At 42.2% G+C, this 18530-nt stretch overlaps 1 protein-coding gene across 5 annotated transcripts in view; it reads right to left on the reverse strand.

Annotated features, from left to right (window-relative positions):
* Positions 1 to 5723: 5723 nt before the first annotated feature.
* The window catches only part of LOC123515211 (nascent polypeptide-associated complex subunit alpha, muscle-specific form-like), a 123276-nt gene continuing 110469 nt past the window's right edge, over positions 5724 to 18530 (reverse strand). Inside the window, exons 5-6 of one of the 5 annotated variants that reach the window (XR_006677827.1) lie at positions 17992 to 18171; positions 8778 to 8916 (exon numbers count right to left, since the gene is read on the reverse strand). Coding sequence is in view for 2 of the 5 variants with exons in the window: in XM_045273752.1 (XP_045129687.1) it covers positions 8711 to 8916 (206 nt within the window). In the remaining 3 variants the exon portion in view is untranslated. Of the gene's footprint in view, positions 8917 to 9357; positions 9437 to 15449; positions 17831 to 17970; positions 18172 to 18530 lie in introns of those variants that run through there. The other 4 variants (XM_045273753.1, XR_006677826.1, XR_006677825.1 and 1 more) reach the window with 4 other exon arrangements.

Here is an 18530-nt window from a genome sequence, read left to right on the forward strand (position 1 = left end):
ACTAAAATAGACCAAATTTTGCATTGGCTCAGAAGGTCTAAGGAGACAAATGGCCATATTTGGCAAACAAAGGACCTCTTGTCAATATTTATCTCAAGATAGTAAGAGATGCAACATTCCTGCAGTGAGAAAGAGGCTGAAGACAGTCAGTCAGAGGAGAGGAGTTGATAAGACAAAAAGCTTTTGATTCCACTCTATCTAATAAAACTGAGTGAAACCACCCCACTTATTTGAAGGATACTCCATACATGGGCGGATAGATACAGAGTTAGCAGTCGAGTGTGTTAAGAAAAACTGGCAAAGGAGCCTCAGAACGCCTAACTTCATAGAAGTTGTTTTAGCAAGAGATGAGATGTGAAGCTTCCAGTTTAGATTATAAGTAAATTATAAACTAAGCAATTGTTCGTCTTTCCCAGGCGATAAACTAGCCCAACATCTTGTAACCTAACCTAACCTAACTCCCCATAAGGTAATATGAATATCTACCCTGTTATTTTTCTTGAATCAGGACAGTCACCAACACAAGATACCAACAAACTAATGGTACAATAAAAGAGAAGGTCGCACAAGGTACCTATCATGACCATACCTATTCTCGCTACCACTATCTCTGAATTGCAACAGTTTTTATCCTAGATTGTTCTTATTATATCCTTTATTACCATTTGACACCAAAACATTACAAAGATGAGCCAAAGTAGAAGATTCAAGGAAAAAATATAAGCTGTGACAACTCTTTTCTTAATCTCTCTCTCTCTCTCTCTCTCTCTCTCTCTCTCTCTCTCTCTCTCTCTCTCTCTCTCATTGTTAGCTGCTATGTACCGTTGGTGGGCTGTTATGTACCGGCTCCTATGTACCACTGCTTTGGCGTATGTATACCAAATGTCAAGTAGAAAGATAAGATATTTATTGTAAGAAAGAAATTAAAAACACATGATATATAAGTAATAAAACTGCATTAAAAGATAACAGAAATGCATAAACATGTTAAAACTGCATACAATAATTAAAACTTGTCAATCAATAAAATTCAGCATACTGTACATTGACTTAATACAAGCTTAGTCCTCAGCATGATCCAGCAGTTCAGCACACTGGTTTATAAATTCAGATGTTGTTATGGATTTGTTCTCATATTTCATCCATTTTGTCATCGAGGTTAATTTGCTTTTGGATAGCATGCTTCCTTTGGTATCTATACATTTTCTTTTGTCTTACTAATTTTACAATCATAGGAATTGTACTAGATTTGTCATGTAGAATACTGATTAAGAGGTACATGTTTATAGAATTGAATTTTGTTACCTGTTAATTGAATGGTGCCACCCTCCTGCATCATTAATAGTCTGAACAGGGCACTTGTAAGAGCTCCAAGAATATGGAGGATGTATCTCATTTTTCATCAATCTTTTTCGTAGTAGGTAATGAGATCTTGAAGTCTCTGATCAGGAAGTAGGTGGCTAGTGATATGGCAAAAAGCTGGCTCTATATGAGATGGAGGTAAGTTTGGCAGCGCCATTAACTGCCAGATGAATTGTCTTATAGTGAGTTGATTAATACAGGCATTTTGTAGACCTAGTCTCTTCACTCTGTGGTACACTGCTTAGGCCCAGTGATACCAGCACCCATGAAGGGAAGCCTTGGGAATGTACACTCGCACTGCTGACCATTGCGCTCTTTCAAAAATCCAAAACAACTTCACAAACAGATGCTGACGTTAAATCAATCTTTTTTTCTTTTTAATGACAGCTACATAGTCCTTTTTCGTTCTTCTTGAGATTAGGACAAAGCACAATGGAACCTTTTCCATAATTCCATCCTTCTTTATAAAATTGTGCACACGTAATAAAAATTTGAACAAAAGGTGCATAGCAGCCATGGATGGTACATAGCAGCCAATGGTACATAGAGGCCTGTTTCTCTCTCTCTCTCTCTCTCTCTCTCTCTCTCTCTCTCTCTCTCTCTCTCTCTCTCTCTCTCTCTCTCTCTCTCTCTCTCTCAACTTTTGCTTCCTACTTCTTCACAATGTGAGAATAGAAATTTACTTGTTAGAGAGAGAGAGAGAGAGAGAGAGAGAGAGAGAGAGAGAGAGAGAGAGAGAGAGTCTAACTGAAAGAATCTAATAGTACTTACTAATGGTTACTCTCTCTGTTATGTAGTGTGAGGGTTAAGACAGTAGAAATTAGAGATGGAGGGATGGAATAAGGGAAAAAATGGAGATTATACCATAAGGCTGGTGAACACTACAACGCTACACATCTTCCACCACCCAACTATATAGGTATGGTATGGCAGGGACTCGAACCCAGGCTGTCTCCCACTGGACGCCGGTACACAACCCGCCTTAACCCACTACACCACCATTACCCCCACCCCCTATGCTCTCTCTCTCTCTCTCTCTCTCTCTCTCTCTCTCTCTCTCTCTCTCTCTCTCTCTCTGTATATAATACCATGTAGGAATAACTGCTCTCTGAAGTCTCTCTCTCTCTCTCTCTCTCCTCTCTCTCTCTCTCTCTCTCTCTCTCTCTCTCTCTCTCTCTCTCTCTCTCTCTCTCTCTCTCTCGTCTCACGCAAGGCACCATAATTGATTTTGAAAGTGAAGGAAAGTTGGTCATTTCATGAGTTCATTTATTAATACAATCACAGTACTATAAACATACAAATCAACTTTGTATAATACAAGGATAACATAATATATTAAAATTTATGGCATTGAATCATACTTACAGAATGACAAAATTAAAGAAGCCGGGAATTTTCACAGTAATGGTAACGATCACTTCAGTAGAGTAGTTGTTACAGAGTTTATCAATTGTCCTGACCACTGAATTACAGAGATGTGATTGTACCATGTTCTTGGCTCACTCCCATCCACTATGTGGTCCATTGTATTCCTACATATCACACTGAGCAGTAGAGGCAGCCCAAGAAGAGTAATAAAGATGACAATACTTTTGTCTTGGCAAAAATGCATATTAACTCTCTATCACAAAAATCATGAAGGGTAATACATGTCAGACAGGCACAGCTGGCTACATCACCGTCAGCTTGGGTGTGAAGGTCTGACAAATAAGAGCATCTGCGTCTTGGGTGCAGCTTAACATTTTGCTACACTATATCTGAGTTTTGCTAATATTTATATCATGTATATCAGTATAAGCAAAACTCAACTCCTTGTGACATACTTTACAAATTTAGATTAATGAATCTGTGAACAGTTTAGTAGTCCAAATGTTCATGAATACATAAGTTTTGACATCTTAAATCACTTCCTCTAGATCCTGACACCCCACTGAAGACATGACAGCTGGGATGACAAGCCTCCATGGAATGATGCACCAAACAACAGCAGAAGAAAACACTAAAAGTCTCCCACATTATTTTACAACACTGAGGACATACAGACTGTGCTAAACACCTCTTTTGATCATTCATTCTGCAGATTCAAGCATATGTTTACAGATTTTGCTAACCAATCATAAAGTACAAAATTGTACCAAAACACTGTACAGATTTGTATACAAAGAATAATTACAGCGTTTCATACATTCATAGGTATTGGTCAGTGGCACGGTTCAAACAGTCCATCTCACCAAGAATTACACCAGGAGGAGGACTGACACTAGAAAGCTTCCACAGAAATATATGCAGACTACGGCAAATGCAAGGTACGTTTGTTCGTTACTGATATGAAATTGAAAAGTGCTGAAAGACAATATTGTTTTTAATGTTTTATACTTTAGTTAACCTGGATTTCTGTATACAGATCAATGTAGGATGACAAGGTATGGAGAGCAAGTGACAGGATGCGTATGATTTATGTAAATACTGGATAGAATTTATGGAAACTTGACAGGCGATGTGAGGATGGAGAGAGAGAGAGAGTTAAGTGAGAATTTTCCCATAAGAAAGGGGATGAGACTGGTATGTTGCATCTTGATGCAGTAAATATTAAAATGAGGGAAGTCTTAGTGTAAGGTTGAAATCAGTTAATAGTGAACTGGACTGTAGCAGATGGTCTGTTTGTAGATGACAATGTTGCTTGGGAAAGTGAAAGGCAGCTTAGTCTTATGTAATGCAAGTACGAGATGGAACTTGAGTGAATAAAGTGTTTTCTGTGGTAAGTGTGGATGTATAACTTTGCTACATCTTATAATGTTGATTTTCAGGTAGTATGAAGGTATGAGGTGTAAGATAAAAGTTTGTATGTTACCTATGTAAAAATGTAGTGAAGGCGATGGAAGGCATGTCATGGGATCACTTGCAAAGGCCTTCAAGGAGATGAATGTGCCCATGGAACAAAGACGATGTTGAATATTATACAGAGTTCAAGAGTGCATATTATAAAAAATTTTTGTGACTAAATGACTAAATGAGAAATTAAATGGGGTATTTTCTAGAATGTCAGCCACTAGACATTATTCTTGTATCCAGACTTGGACATCACTCTCTATAAAATACTGGAACTATGCTCTCAAACTATTACACAACCAGCATTTTAGCAACTAATACCATTTATTGCCAGGTTTGCTTTAGGCACCTTTAATTCTTATTAATTGTTGCTTTCCTTATACATGTATTAAGAACATAAGGAAAGTGACAAATAATTTCACTAGGTTCTGTTGCTTGACTCTTACATAGTTACCATTATCATAATAAGGTGATAACAGTTGTCTCATAGGTTTGAATGAAAGTAAAGGCTACAAAGGCTTGATCTCTGGTGACAGACACTTCAGAAGTATTTCATGAAGGAAATATGCATTCATTGTGTGTGTAATGTCTGCACAGTCAGTCAAAGCTATTTCTTTACCACTAGACCAAGTAATCAATTATGAACACCACATTTTTACTATCAACACTTAATATTCTTTACAATCAACAGTTATTAAATCTGTTACTCAAATCTGAGATGTACTTGTATATTAGTTTCAGCAACAAGATGGCACTATTGTAGTCTTCAGTGGTTGCTTCCCTCTTGAGTTACAAAGCATGCATCGTCTGCCAGTGAAGTTGTTAAAACTGTGATATACAAAAATAAGGTGGTCAATTTTTTAACATTTTGTGATGATGACAGTCTCAAAATTTACCGAGGAAAGTAATGTTTCACAACCATTACTATCCTCATTGTTGTAGTAATTTTAGTAACTGGAGCTTAAATGTTCATCATATCTACATGGAGCACCACTTCTCACACACACACACACACACACACACACACACACACACACACACACACACACACACACACACACACACACACACACACACACACACACACACTCTCACTCACACTCTCTCTCTCTCTCTCTCTCTCTCTCTCTCTCTCTCTCTCTCTCTCTCTCTGGCCATCTTTTGAGTGAAACGCTCACTGTTCCCTGGATCCAGAAGACGTGTTATGCATTTTGGGTGGAATCAGAAGGCATCCACAAGTACACCAATCTTTCTCATGCTTTGCTGAATGCAGTGAATGCATCCTTCTTAATTCATGAGATTATATAAGTTGCTTTCAAAATCTTATGAAGAAATGATTCTTCATTATTTGATTACATGTAGGCAAACATTACTGCAAACAAACATCTAAATCTAAGTAAAGTAAATAAGAGTTTTGCAATCAAACTTGATCAAATCTCACTTGCTACAGTATACATCCAAAGGTATTTACATTAATGTAAGATAGTAAAGAATCAAGGTACACATCCTGCTGGTGATTGCACCAATAAACATTTCAGCTGACAATACATTTATTCTTTTAAATACACATCATTACATAATGAGCCAGTGAAGCTATGTACACATAATGAACTCCAGCAGTCAGTTCTTGTTAGGACATGTAGAATGTTATCAAAAATTTATCTAGGTTTTTAATATTTTGATTTTTAATTATTTTAATTAAAATTTAGCTAGGTTTTTAATATTTTGATTTTAATCAATGACATCTTTGATAGAATTAGTATACCAATAGTCAAAACCTGAAGAAATAAAGCATTTGTGTTGATTTTGGCTTTTAAACAGTATACAACCTAGTGTTTTTTTAAACTCAGTTATTGAATGTTCTGCTTTAAGAATTGATTATTTTCCTCCTGTGTGGCATCCAGCCCTGCACTGCACACAAACAATCCAGAAATAAAATTGAAATGGGCATATCATTCAGTAACCGAAAACTTCTAAATTGATTAATTGACTGCATAAATTCCTAATATATATATATATATATATATATATATATATATATATATATAATATTTACACATACTTTATCCTCATTGTGACGCGCTCAACTAGCCCTCACTCCCTATCCATTAGTGAATTCCAATTTCTTGTCCCATCAGTCACACATCTTCCTATGTATCAAGATAATTAATTGCCTGACAACTGCCTTGATGTTTGCAGTCAAGAGTTTGTATTTCATTCTTACACTAATACAATAAAAGCCATCATTATTAGCACAAGTGGAAAGCATTATTTACATACAACTGATGGAGTGAGTCTGGTATAACTCATGACTGGTAATGGCACATCACAGTGTTACTCATTTCCAGACACTGGTGAGCACTGTGAATCATACTGGGGCGCCACCAAGTAAAGCTGTCTGGAGATGGGAAAACGTCCACTGGAGCCAAAATTTCTTCTGTGCGTATGAAGTAATGGAACGTGTGCCTGGCCCAGTGAGGAGCCAAGCAATGCACTTCAGATCTTTGGTGGGTATTATTACTGGAAATATGGCATGTTTATTTTACTGAGACCCAGAAATGCAACACTTCATGCCTATAGTGGAACCTAACTTGGTACTTTGGGCATTGGCTCTACTTCTCGCTGTTGGCGCCTAAACTCTGTAGTGACCTGACCATGGCCAGCAGGAAGCGACCTGAGGGACATTGGGGCAGCAGTGCCGCATGGTCATTGCGTGTTGCCAAGTGTAGCAGAAAATATTTAGTGCCATTCTTCCATCTCCAAATCTAAAACCATTCAATAAGCCATGCAGTTGCATATGAAATATTATAATTTTAAATAAATTACAGAGAGTGAAAGTGTGTGTTGAGCATAAACATGACATCAATGCAGGACAGGTACAGCCAATGCTCAAAGTACCAAGTTACTCTGGTTATGCCCTTCTAAGCCAACAGTAGACCAGATCACTCAAAGGGTGGACCTTCCAGTGTGCACCCGAGAAGCAGCCAATGCTGCACACAACACACTCGGCACCAGATGCACACTGGCACTTGGTGAACTGGAATGATGCATCTTGTCTTTCTGGTCACATTATGAAACCGATGCTGTATGTGACAAAGGTTTGTTATTTTTCATCTTGTAGATGCTTAACATCAATCATAACCTAACCAAAAGATGTGGATAAGTGTTCCTTTACAAAATTATCTATTAAATGGATCTAGGTTTATATGCTGTCTTTATATAAGCACAGTAGTCTGTTAAGTGGCCTTCTGATAATGTTACTGTATTTGAATTAATACTAAAACAATACTCTATTGATGCATCTCGACTCCATTGTCATACTGCAGTTCAAGAATTCATTATCAGGCAAAACTTCAAATATCCCAAAATCTTGCATCTAACCCATTACCTTTCATATATAGAAAAGACCATTATTCAGATATTGTACAGCATTTTGATAATTTATAATAAGTGAACAATTAAAATATATAGAGCTAGATATTTGTACAAGTCTCTTTCAGACTAACTCAAAACTCCATGTGGGCTTAGTTAGCTTTTACTTACAATTCCATCCTAATTATCTCATGAAGTTATAGTAAAGCAATTCAGTATTGAAGCCTTCACAACAAGCATTGCTCCCTCAAAACAGGAAAATTAGTCGCTCCAATGCACCAGTTGTAAGTGTCCTTTTTATGCTGACACACAACATAACACAAACTGTGTTGCAGTAACTTAAAAAATGCTGGGAGTAGCACTTAATGCCCTGCAGGATGCAATATGCTCAAAGTGCTAAACTTCCCACTAGTTCATCTCAGTGTGGGATTAAAGGTCCCCCATTTGTAAATAACTTATACACCTTACACAACAATGGAGGAATGTTACAGCACCTTGGCTGCTTTACCAGAGAAGAGATTAATCTATCTTACATAGATGAGAGCGGAAGTGAAATATTTCTTCATTCGGTAGAATCGCACTGGTTCTTAAAACACCACTGAACTTAATCATGATTAAAACTATTACCACAGTGTCATGTGTCTCATACACACAAAAGTCATCATTGTCTGTTTCCCTCATTGAATCACAAATGTACAAAAATAGTACTGTATATTATGTTCAATATACACATTATGCACACTTAATTTTTTGGCAGGAAATAAAAAGTTATGTTTGACATTCAAAGTTCAGATGCTCAAGTCCTTTACATTTACATATCTTGACATCATCAATCTGGTAAAATCAAACAACTCGTGATGTTTTCCAAATAACCAAAAGCTATGCTTGTTTCATGCTAAATATGTTGTCATACTTAAACCTACACACTGTACAAATAAAAGAAGCCATATAAAGACAGACACTCAAGTCCCCCTTGCTACCAGCCTACTATGCAGGACTGGGAAGGGTGTGGTGGAGCTGACCCGGACTGCTTCAAGTGCACACACCCATACACACACACAGACAGACACACACATTCACACACGCACACAGGAAGCACAATAACAAGGACTTTGATTGAGCATAACTCACAAGAGAGCAGGTCAGACTAAAATAACATATCTGATGTGCTCTCTGCACTCCAGGTGACTGTCTCAGATTCATCAGCTGGCCGTAAATATTCATCCTCAGCCTTCTGCGTCTGAGGAGGAGGGGCAGGAGGTGAAGTCTGCACAGTAGGAGCTGTCCGGGACACTCCCAGTTCAAAGGTACTACCAATCTGGATCTTGCTAGGGGTGTAGCTAGCCAGGCCACCTGCAGAGAGATGGGAGGGTTACTACTATTACTTCACAACTAAGTACAACAAGCAAAGCCAGCACTAAAGTCAGAATGTACTCCATACTGCACCATCAAGGAATTAATAAGCCTATATCAAAGAGGCTACATAATTAATTCCATTAGTACTTCACAGCTATGCTAAAAGGCAAACATTACATTCAGAAGCTTGCATTTGCATTGTCAATGTCAATATCAAGCTTTGCTGGCTGAAGTAGACTTCTGTGTTCAAAAAGCAGTGGGCACTCTGCTAAAAATGCTTTGCTTTCTGGCCTTGTTTAGAAAAAAATAATGTGATGTAGATACTGTTTTTATATAGGGAAATTTTAAATCCCAAACACCTTATATTGGTGGTGAATGAGTGTAAGCATTTTAAGTGGCTGGCAAGCACTGCTAACTTCAAACATATCTATACTGTACCTATAATGACCCTAAAGCAGAGTCAGCCATGATTACACTGAAGCCTACAGCTTTGTACACTGCCGTAAACCCTTAAAACCTGCAGGAGATATACTGAATAAGTTTTGACAGTCATGAAAGCAGCAGTTATTTCATACAGGAATGAATAATGAAGAAGCAGCACAAATAGTCTCTCGATATTGTTAGTTTTAATCATATAAAAGAACTAAAACATCAGCAGTGAATGAAGCATATAACAACTAATGTAATATTAAAATTCCAAGACCAAGATAAAGATCACAGCTGCACCACACACTCCAGTGTGCTGAGTGACTTCCGTGCTGCAATGCCACGAGTGAATGAATCACTGCTGGCGTTTTCTGTACTTGAACCAGTTTTTGGTACTCTGAGAGACTGGTGGTGGACCATGGTGGGGAGTTTGATCTGTCTCTAGTGTGTGACACCAGAGGAGTGGGAGGCGTCTTTCTGCTAGTAAAGTCATATATTTTGGAATTAGGCACTGTCTCTGCAACTTTCTCTGCTATTAGTCCCGAGGGACTTGCAAGTGGTTTGGTAGTCACTCCTAGGTTTTCTACATTTGATATTGTCTGGTCAGATTTAGTAGTGTACTGCAAATCATCATGTGTTTTGCTTTGGTGTTCACCAAAATGGTAATCAGGAAACAGTTCCTTAACACTCCTGGGCTCTTTAGTTTTGACCTTTCGGAGGCAAGGTATCCTTCTGTCAGAGCTAGATGAAGTTGTAAATTTGCTGACCAATTCCAGGTGGAGAGGATTTCTGCTACTCGCTGCACCGACACCACGAGGCACTGGCTTGTGGCCTTCCTGGTTACCTTGCTCAGTGTTCACTTTCCTAAACTGTACAACTGACTGGGAGCTAGAACTAAAATTTTTCACTTCTTTGTCATGATCCACTAATTCCTTGTTCTTACTTAGATGAGGTTCAGATGCTGCTACTTTACTTGTTCTATAATTTGACTTAGTGTTAATTCTATCAGTTGATTCTGAAAATGTTTTCTGTGTCATGGAAACCTGAGGTGCAGGTTGATCACTTTCAGCTCTATGTCCTTGAGGAGTTTCAAGGTGGCTGGCTGCCTTAGTTTTGTCATTTGTCACTGTATTTGCTGGTATTTGTGTCCTAGGCTTGGGAGTTGGGGTGGATGGTGCACTCCTTGGTGCAGGCATTGGCACCGAGTGTTGAACATCTAAGTTGGACGTTGTTGGTGGCGAGTGTGGTGTTTTAGACTTGGGTGCCTGTGTTGGGTGTGAAGCATCTTTGTTTCCCTTTCTTTTTGAGCGTCTATTCTTTGGTTTGGGGTGGTGTGTTGAGTGTGGGCCGTCTGTGGTGGATGGTGGTGGTGAGTAAGGAACGCTTCCCTTCTGTTGTGGTTGTGTGGTGTCTGCCTTCTGTTGTGACTTTGCTCTTGGTTTTGATGCTTTGTGAGGTTTGGGTGAGAGAGGTGCATTGGGCTGGGTTGGTGGTGCTGGCTGTGAACCTGCTGGCTTGAGTTGTGTTGACTGTGAGACATCTGGCTGGTTTGATGTGGAGTGTGGAGCTGGCTTGGGTGGTGGTGTATTGTGTGGTGGAGCTGGCTTGGGTGGTGGTGTGTTGTGTGGTGGAGCTGGCTTGGGTGGTGGTGTGTTGTGTGGTGGAGCTGGCTTTGGGGGTGGTATGTTGTGTGGTGGAGCTGGCTTGGGTGGTGGTGTGTTGTGTGGTGGAGCTGGCTTGGGTGGTGGTGTGGAGTGTGGTGGAGCTGGCTTGGGTGGTGGTGTGGAGTGTGGAGGGGGTGGCTTGGGTGGTGGTGATGAGGAGGTTTTTGTCTTAGGTGATGAATTTGTGTGTGGTGGATCTGGCTGGTGTTTTGGTGCTGAGTGTGGAAGAGCTGGCCTTGGTGGTGGGCATTGATTTGTAACATCTGACTTGGATGATATTTTGTCTGAGCTCTCAAATGCTGGTGTTGGGTGTGTTGTCCCTGGCTCAGATTGTGGTATTGAGAGTGTTTGGATTGGTGTTGAGTGGTGAGTAACTGGTGTAGATGATGGTGTAGACTGCGGAGCATCAGGTTTGTGTGGTAATGGAGCACGGGAGACAGTAAACTCAGCTCTATTTTCTTTACTGCTATTTATCTCATCATTGCCAACAACAGGATCAGATGAAAGCTTTTTACCTTTTTTGCCAAACTTTATGGATCCAACTTTGCCAAAACTATCTCTGGGGCCTTTGACTATGTTCCTACTAGCCCTTACTACTTCAGCATTCTTATCTTCCCAACTACTACTGGAGGGACGCGCTCTGTGGTCTTGATAGGCGGATGTAAGCAAACCTATGGAAGGGAATATGAATGCATCTGAGGGATTAGGACTACTGGGTGAAGGCTGAGACAGTAGCTCATTTGAGGATTTATGGTGTAAAGCAGAGCTATTCCTACTACCCTCCCCCACTTGTATGGTGACGCTGCAAGTGCCTGACACCATTGGACGCGGGGTGCCACTTCTGCCCCTTCCTGCACCAAGACCAGGAAAAGTGTTACACAGAGTTAGGAGGTACGGCATGCATGTCACCAATCAACCAAGGGACAAAAAGGATAATATCAGGTTAGGTTCTACATAATGACACACACACAACTAACTCCTGAAAAAGCAAAATATGAAAGATTATGTCAGACACTACAGAATTTCACACACACACGTAGTACAAGTAATTCCTGAAAAGGTGTAAAGTAAATATGACAATGATGGACAGAAAATGCAGGATCAATCACAACCATAAATTTACAATGACTTTTTGTATGTCTATATAATGTTGTTTACAGTAATTTATGACTTGGTATTCAGTTAATCTATGACATTGGTTAGAGTCACAAGCTTTATTGTAATGGATTAATATGATGAAATGTGTAAAACTGAAATAGTGTGGCATATACATACAAAAATTCACAAACTGAGAACAGAAACATTCCTATATAACTTATTTTGTGGCTTGCTGTGAATGATATACAATTTCTATTTCACAAAATGGCTGTCTAAGGTTACATGAAGACACATTAAAACAGTTCGAGTCCACAGATCCCAGGCAATGATCTGAAACATGTGGAGAGAAAGAGATGTGGGCAGGAAGAAGAGTAGGAGCCTTAACTTAGGAATGGGCAAGAGGATGGACGGCTGGTGAGAGACTGACAAAGACCATGTGTGTGATAAGAAAAGTAGAGGGTGACAGGAGAGAGATGGGTGAAGAGTGATGGAGATGGAGAGAGAGAGAGAGAGAGAGAGAGAGAGAGAGAGAGAGAGAGAGAGAGAGAGAGAGAGAGAGAGAGAGAGAGGGGGAGGATGTGGGTGGAGAGGGGAGAAAGTAAAGGAGAAAAGAGGCAAAGGGGAGACGGGTCTGGCTACTTGTGAGATTATCTAAATAAAAAGTACTTCATTTTCCTCGCAGTTGTTTCCTCACACAACGGAGAGAAGAGAGGGAAGGGAAGGGGAGGGGGAAGAGGAAGAGAGAAAGGTATAGGGGGAGGGGAGGGACAGGAGGGGATGGGGAGATAAGGAGAGGAGAGGAGAGGGAGGGAAGGGGAGGGGGAGGAGAGGGAGAGAGGAAAGGGAAGAGAGGGAGGGAGAGAGAAGGAGAAAATGGATAAACTTGTAACCCATTTCAAACTTACCTATGGGCATCTTAAAAATGATCAAGATTGGCTGTTTGTCTCCCTGAGCAGTGTCCATCATTCCTGGCTGGATTCACACTAATATTGTTCAGTACAAGTTCATTAATCTGTTGAAACGTTTTTTACCACTTCAGTACTGAGGCGCATTTTAACCACGAGTATCGGGGTGTGATTACACGATTTTATTTACATAAGGAAGGGTGTATGGAGGTCAGAAGATTAATGTCCACAATCTTCACTATTTTAATCTCCTATAATAGTTTCTGAAGCTGTATAAAATCACCAAATAGTAAGCAGAATGAATATGGAAACGCGTCTTCGTACTCGAGGGCTTAAATGTTTGAACAATTTTGAATGCCGCACCTCGTTGAGAACACACGACAATAATATTTAGTCGGAAAGAAGGCGAGGAGTGCGAAGGAGGAGAAAGGAAATAAAAAAAAAAATCCATCACAAAGCCACTGCACTTCTTTGTTTAACCTAACAATTGGAAAAAGAAAATAATAGCGCTCTGCCAAGGCCAATAGAATAGTATATCCGCTTACACACTCCTATTTCTCCGGAAGCCTCAAGGTGTCGTAAGCAATGCACGTATAGCACCACCACAACATTTACTCAGTCACACCTGATAAAAGCACTCCCCACCCAGCACTATAGATAAAGCACCCCTCATATACCTCTTCGACCCCATCCAACACTCCTCGCTCTTACTCAGTCAAAACACAAGTTACGAAATTCCTTAGCTTATCTTTCCTGCTTCCATAATACGCACTGGTACCAAAGTCATGCAATACCCCCATCTTTGTAAACAGCAATTAACTACAGCAAGCACTAGCCACATTGTTTCTAAACGTACCACAGACTACCCATGAGGAAAATCTTTTTATCCTAGACGCTTCCCACCGCTGCTTTCTCGCACGGCTGCCGATACGTGACTTTAACCCCTTCAGTACCATGACGCGTTTCCATATTCATTCTGCGTACTATTTGGTGACTATACAGCTTCAGAAACTCCTGTGTGGGATTTAAATAGTGAAGAGTCTGGCTATTAATCTAACCTCTATAGACCCTTCCTAATGTCAATAAAATTATATAATCGTACACAAATTTCAAGGTAAAAATACGCCCCAGTATTGAAGGCTTTAAAGGAACATTACACAGTCTGTAGATGACATGGTAAGGCATGGAAGCTGAGAGGGTATACAATACTCTCCAAAAAGGATTCGATCGTTCCTCGTCACGGTTCGCCACACCATCTTCAGAACAGATAGCATTTATGTGACTGGATGAGTAACTTACCCTAAAGAGAACATAGAACACTACAACAGAGGTCTAAATAACCAACGCAGAGGTTGTAATACTGTCAAAGCATTCACAAACTGATACAATTACATAAGTGCTTCGGTATGTCTCGAGTCTGGTACAAGAATTCGAAGCCCTAACGGTCTACAAGGAACCAACGCACATATGCGACTTGTTCTGTGCGGGACCATTACTGTGCCTTGCTGTGAGACGCCATGATAATTACCAGCACCAGTAACGCTTCGCCCCAACTTCTCTTAACAATAATGGTGAAAAGGCTCAAACAATGTCAGTGAAAAATACTGCAACTCAATCTGTAAATCCATTAAATACAGGCAGTAAAGGTATGTCTGTCCTCAGCCACGCACGAAGCTAATCAGGCCGTTGCCCAGAAAGTACTAATCCCCACCGACACCACCCACAACACCTGCATGATAACATTTCGAGTCCTCGCTGTGAATAAGAAAGTAATCGTCACGCACTGACACAAGCCTGCTTGCTTACTTATCGACGCTTGTTGAGCCCGTGAGACTCTTGATCCATAACTAAGTTTGTTTATACACTTGAACGTGACGCAATGTTAAAAAAAACTAAATCCAAAGAATCGTTCAATACTATCCAACACACGAAGATAAACAGCCAATGCACAACTGTCTTCACCCCTGAGTTTGTGACTGATGTTATGTCAAATGAATCGCGATAAACTGCGATTTACAATAACCTCGCTCCTTTTTAATCTGTCATGGGAAAGTCTTACAAGCAGAGCTATAATGTATCTAAGTAATGTGAGGGTGTTATCTGTGGTGGTTTTTGTAGAAGCGAACAACCCACGTACTCGTAAGCGCCTGCGTGCTAAACGACTCGCCGGTAGAGACTTCAACGAGCTGTTCCCGAGTCAGGACGATAACAATGCAACAGTCGATGTAACGAAGTGGAGCCGTTGTCTAATTCTCCCCATATACTTATTTTAATCAAGAATTCTAGCTGTATTTGCGTGTGATATGCGTCTTTCTCCTGCCTCTACGAATTTCATGACTCGTGGTTCTGCGTGGAGTGTTCTGGTTATTGACTTCACAAGAGAATGATCACTTCCACCGATTTCCTGCTAAACGTGAGGTGCATTTCACTCTTAAGATGATTTTTCGATGTTTCCTCAACACTTTCACTTTTTCTTGGCATCACGTACTGAGAGAGAGAGAGAGAGAGAGAGAGAGAGAGAGAGAGAGAGAGAGAGAGAGAGAGAGAGAGAGATCTACAAACAGAGCTACGTATGTACAGTACGCAACCGCACCGCTTCGTCCTCCCACGGCCACCACTGCACACACACCACTGGGCTGGGAATGCCGGGCTGAGTGACTCCCGTGGCTGCAGGGCGGGGGCTGAGGGCTGGGCGGGGGTGGTGGGGATGCTAGCGTCCAGCCGTCCCCCGTCCCTTCACCCCCACCGAGCTCTTTGCAAACTGGCCACGTCCTGCCTGAGTCATGCCCACCTCCCTCCCTCTCTCCGTCTGTCTGTTCACCGTACTGTTCTGCGCCAGATTAACGGTGCAGTATTCACACCCGCGGCATCTTTACGCGTGGCTGCAGGTGACTGACAGCTTCACGAGTCATCGGTGCTAAGTGCCAGTGCTGCTGCGTGTTGCTGCTTTCTTTTTTTGTCTTTCCAGTGCGTGTTGTTTTATAGGTGTCTATGCACACCACACTGAGTTCCGTCCTCTTTCTGCTCTTCCTCGCCCCACAGGGAGTGACTGTACTGTAGCTGCTGCTGCTGGTGAACAGAGTCACTAGCATGACGTTGTAAATTATAGACAATGAAGCCTTTTCGGCATACGTAAAGCGGTAAAATGGTCACTCACTTCCCCGGTTACGACTTTCGAGGCAGTATCCGTCCCTCACTCCCCCCCCTCTTCCCATCCCCGCCGCCCCTCCTGCCCCGCCGTGCACGCTGGAGGTCAAAGTAAAGGCATCGCATCGTGACAAGGCACATAATTCGCAGGAGAGAAGTGTGCAAGGAAGGTGCAACACGGCCAGGCGTGGGGGCACCGTCACGTGGGCCTGTGGTGTGATACTCTGCAAGCAGCGTAACAATGCAGGCAGCCTCGGGTTCGTGATGCCGGCGAAACTGTATCGGTGCGCCTGGTGGTTGCCAGCTGACGGGGCCGCTGCTGCGTCTCCCCACCAAGCCCCTCCCTGCCCCACCTATTGTCCTCCCGCCGCTCCACACACACCGCTCACCACCATCGCCCTCCTCCTCCCTCCAGCCCTGGTCTCCGCTTCACCTCTTTTGAAGCTCATCCTTTGGGGGCCTGCCCTGTACCGCTCTCTCCCCCCTTGGGCCTCAATGCAAACACAGTTGAGCCTCTTACTCTGCACTGCCGCTCACCGCCCAGAGCGACAATTCATCTCCAGCGTCACTCCGCATCCCTCACAGCTGCAGGACACCCCGGGCACTGGCAACACAACAAGCACATTCTTCACGACAGCGATGTGTCCGGGGTGTAATATTAACAATAGCGGCGCGCACCGGACATAACGCTCGGACAACTCATTTCTATCGCCATTTCATATTTTTTTATTGTCTCCCGCTGTCGCATCCACCTTGTTTCCCAGCCTGGGTTGTCCACAAAAACATCCGCCAATTCTTTTCTTGCGTTACACAGAATTAGTGATATTCTGGGAACATGCCTAATGATTTTAGGAATTTTATTTTTTTCCCCCTCCTCCCTTTACGGTGTGTTCGTGCCAGCGGCGGTTCCGGGGTTGTCGAGGGAAAAGAAAGAAAAAAAACTGCCGTACTTCATGAGGTGTCGTCACAATGATGCTGTGCCATTGTAAGTTAATGTTTCCCACACGTGTTGGTGTTTCGCCTTTCCGCTGACACAAATGCTGCCATTGTGCAAACTTCATGCCGCCAGCAACCAACACACGGTGGACCGCCGTCAGCCACGCCGCAGCGCTGTGTTGGTGACGCTTTCACGTTGTGCGCAACACCGTTTGACAACAAAAAAAAAAAAAAATAAATAAATAAATAAATAAAAATAAAAAAATATTACCCGAGATCATTCTCTTATTACAAAGAGCATATTAAATGTGTTCCCTGTACTGTGTGGGGCAGGGGGAGGGGGGTCGTCTACCGACAGGCGACACTGCACACCAGGGATGGAGTGATCCAGGCCCACACTGGACACGGTGATGCCGCGGCTACCTGTGGCTCGGGAATGTCCCGTCACCAGCGCCCAGTTCACACGCCCGGCACGTCACGCCGCGGGACGGGAGGAAGTGCTGTGCTGGCGTCGTGACCACTTTGGCGTGGAGTTCACCAAACAGATGCGCCACAGCCGGTGCTTTACCTACACTCGGGGAAGCAGCGTGGGACGTGGCGGCGGCAACACGCTGAGGGAGGCTCGGCAGGCGGCAGGCGAGGAGGAATGTTGATATTTTGCATTGCCATCACATTGACTTAATTCTCACGCTTGGTACGACTCCTCTTTTTTATCTCCACAAATTGCTGTCAAGTCTAAACAGAGAAAATAAATAACACTATTATAAAACTGGTGTGTGTGTGTGTGTGTGTGTGTGTGTGTGTGTGTGTGTGTGTGTGTGTGTGTGTGTGTGTGTGTGTGTGTGTGTGTGTGTGTGTTTAACAATTTTCCACACCTTAAACCCATGCACACTGACTGGAATTCGCAATGAAGTCCAGGAAAACGTCCCCATGAGTGTCCGGAGTCAACGAACGCAGTGCAGCCTTCACTACCCGAGGGGCGGGGCAGGGGCAAGGGGCGTCCGGTGCGGGAGGTTAACGCCATCGGCCCACTATTCTGAAGTACCTCGCTCTCTCACCACGACTGTTTTCAAAGCCTACAGAGATGATGGGGGAAGGGGAGGTACTCAAGAATGTTTGTCCTGTTAACAATGTACAAATCTTGTTACCCTGTCACTAGAAGCATTAAAAACACCTTTAACAAAAACAGTGTCTTCAATTAAAGCCTTTATCAATGTAGTGGAGGTGCGACGCAAAGTGTTTCAGAGTACGAACATTTGACAAGTAACTGGTAATTCATTCATTCATTCATTTCTCTCTCTCTCTCTCTCTCTCTCTCTCTCTCTCTCTCTCTCTCTCTCTCTCTCTCTCTCTCTCAGCAGCTATACACAACATTAACTGAACGGCGGCTCTACTCATAACATACCTCAGCTAAACTCTCACAACGCCGCCGCCT

This window comes from Portunus trituberculatus, chromosome 38, assembly GCF_017591435.1.
Source record: "Portunus trituberculatus isolate SZX2019 chromosome 38, ASM1759143v1, whole genome shotgun sequence".
Classification (NCBI taxonomy): domain Eukaryota; kingdom Metazoa; phylum Arthropoda; class Malacostraca; order Decapoda; family Portunidae; genus Portunus; species Portunus trituberculatus.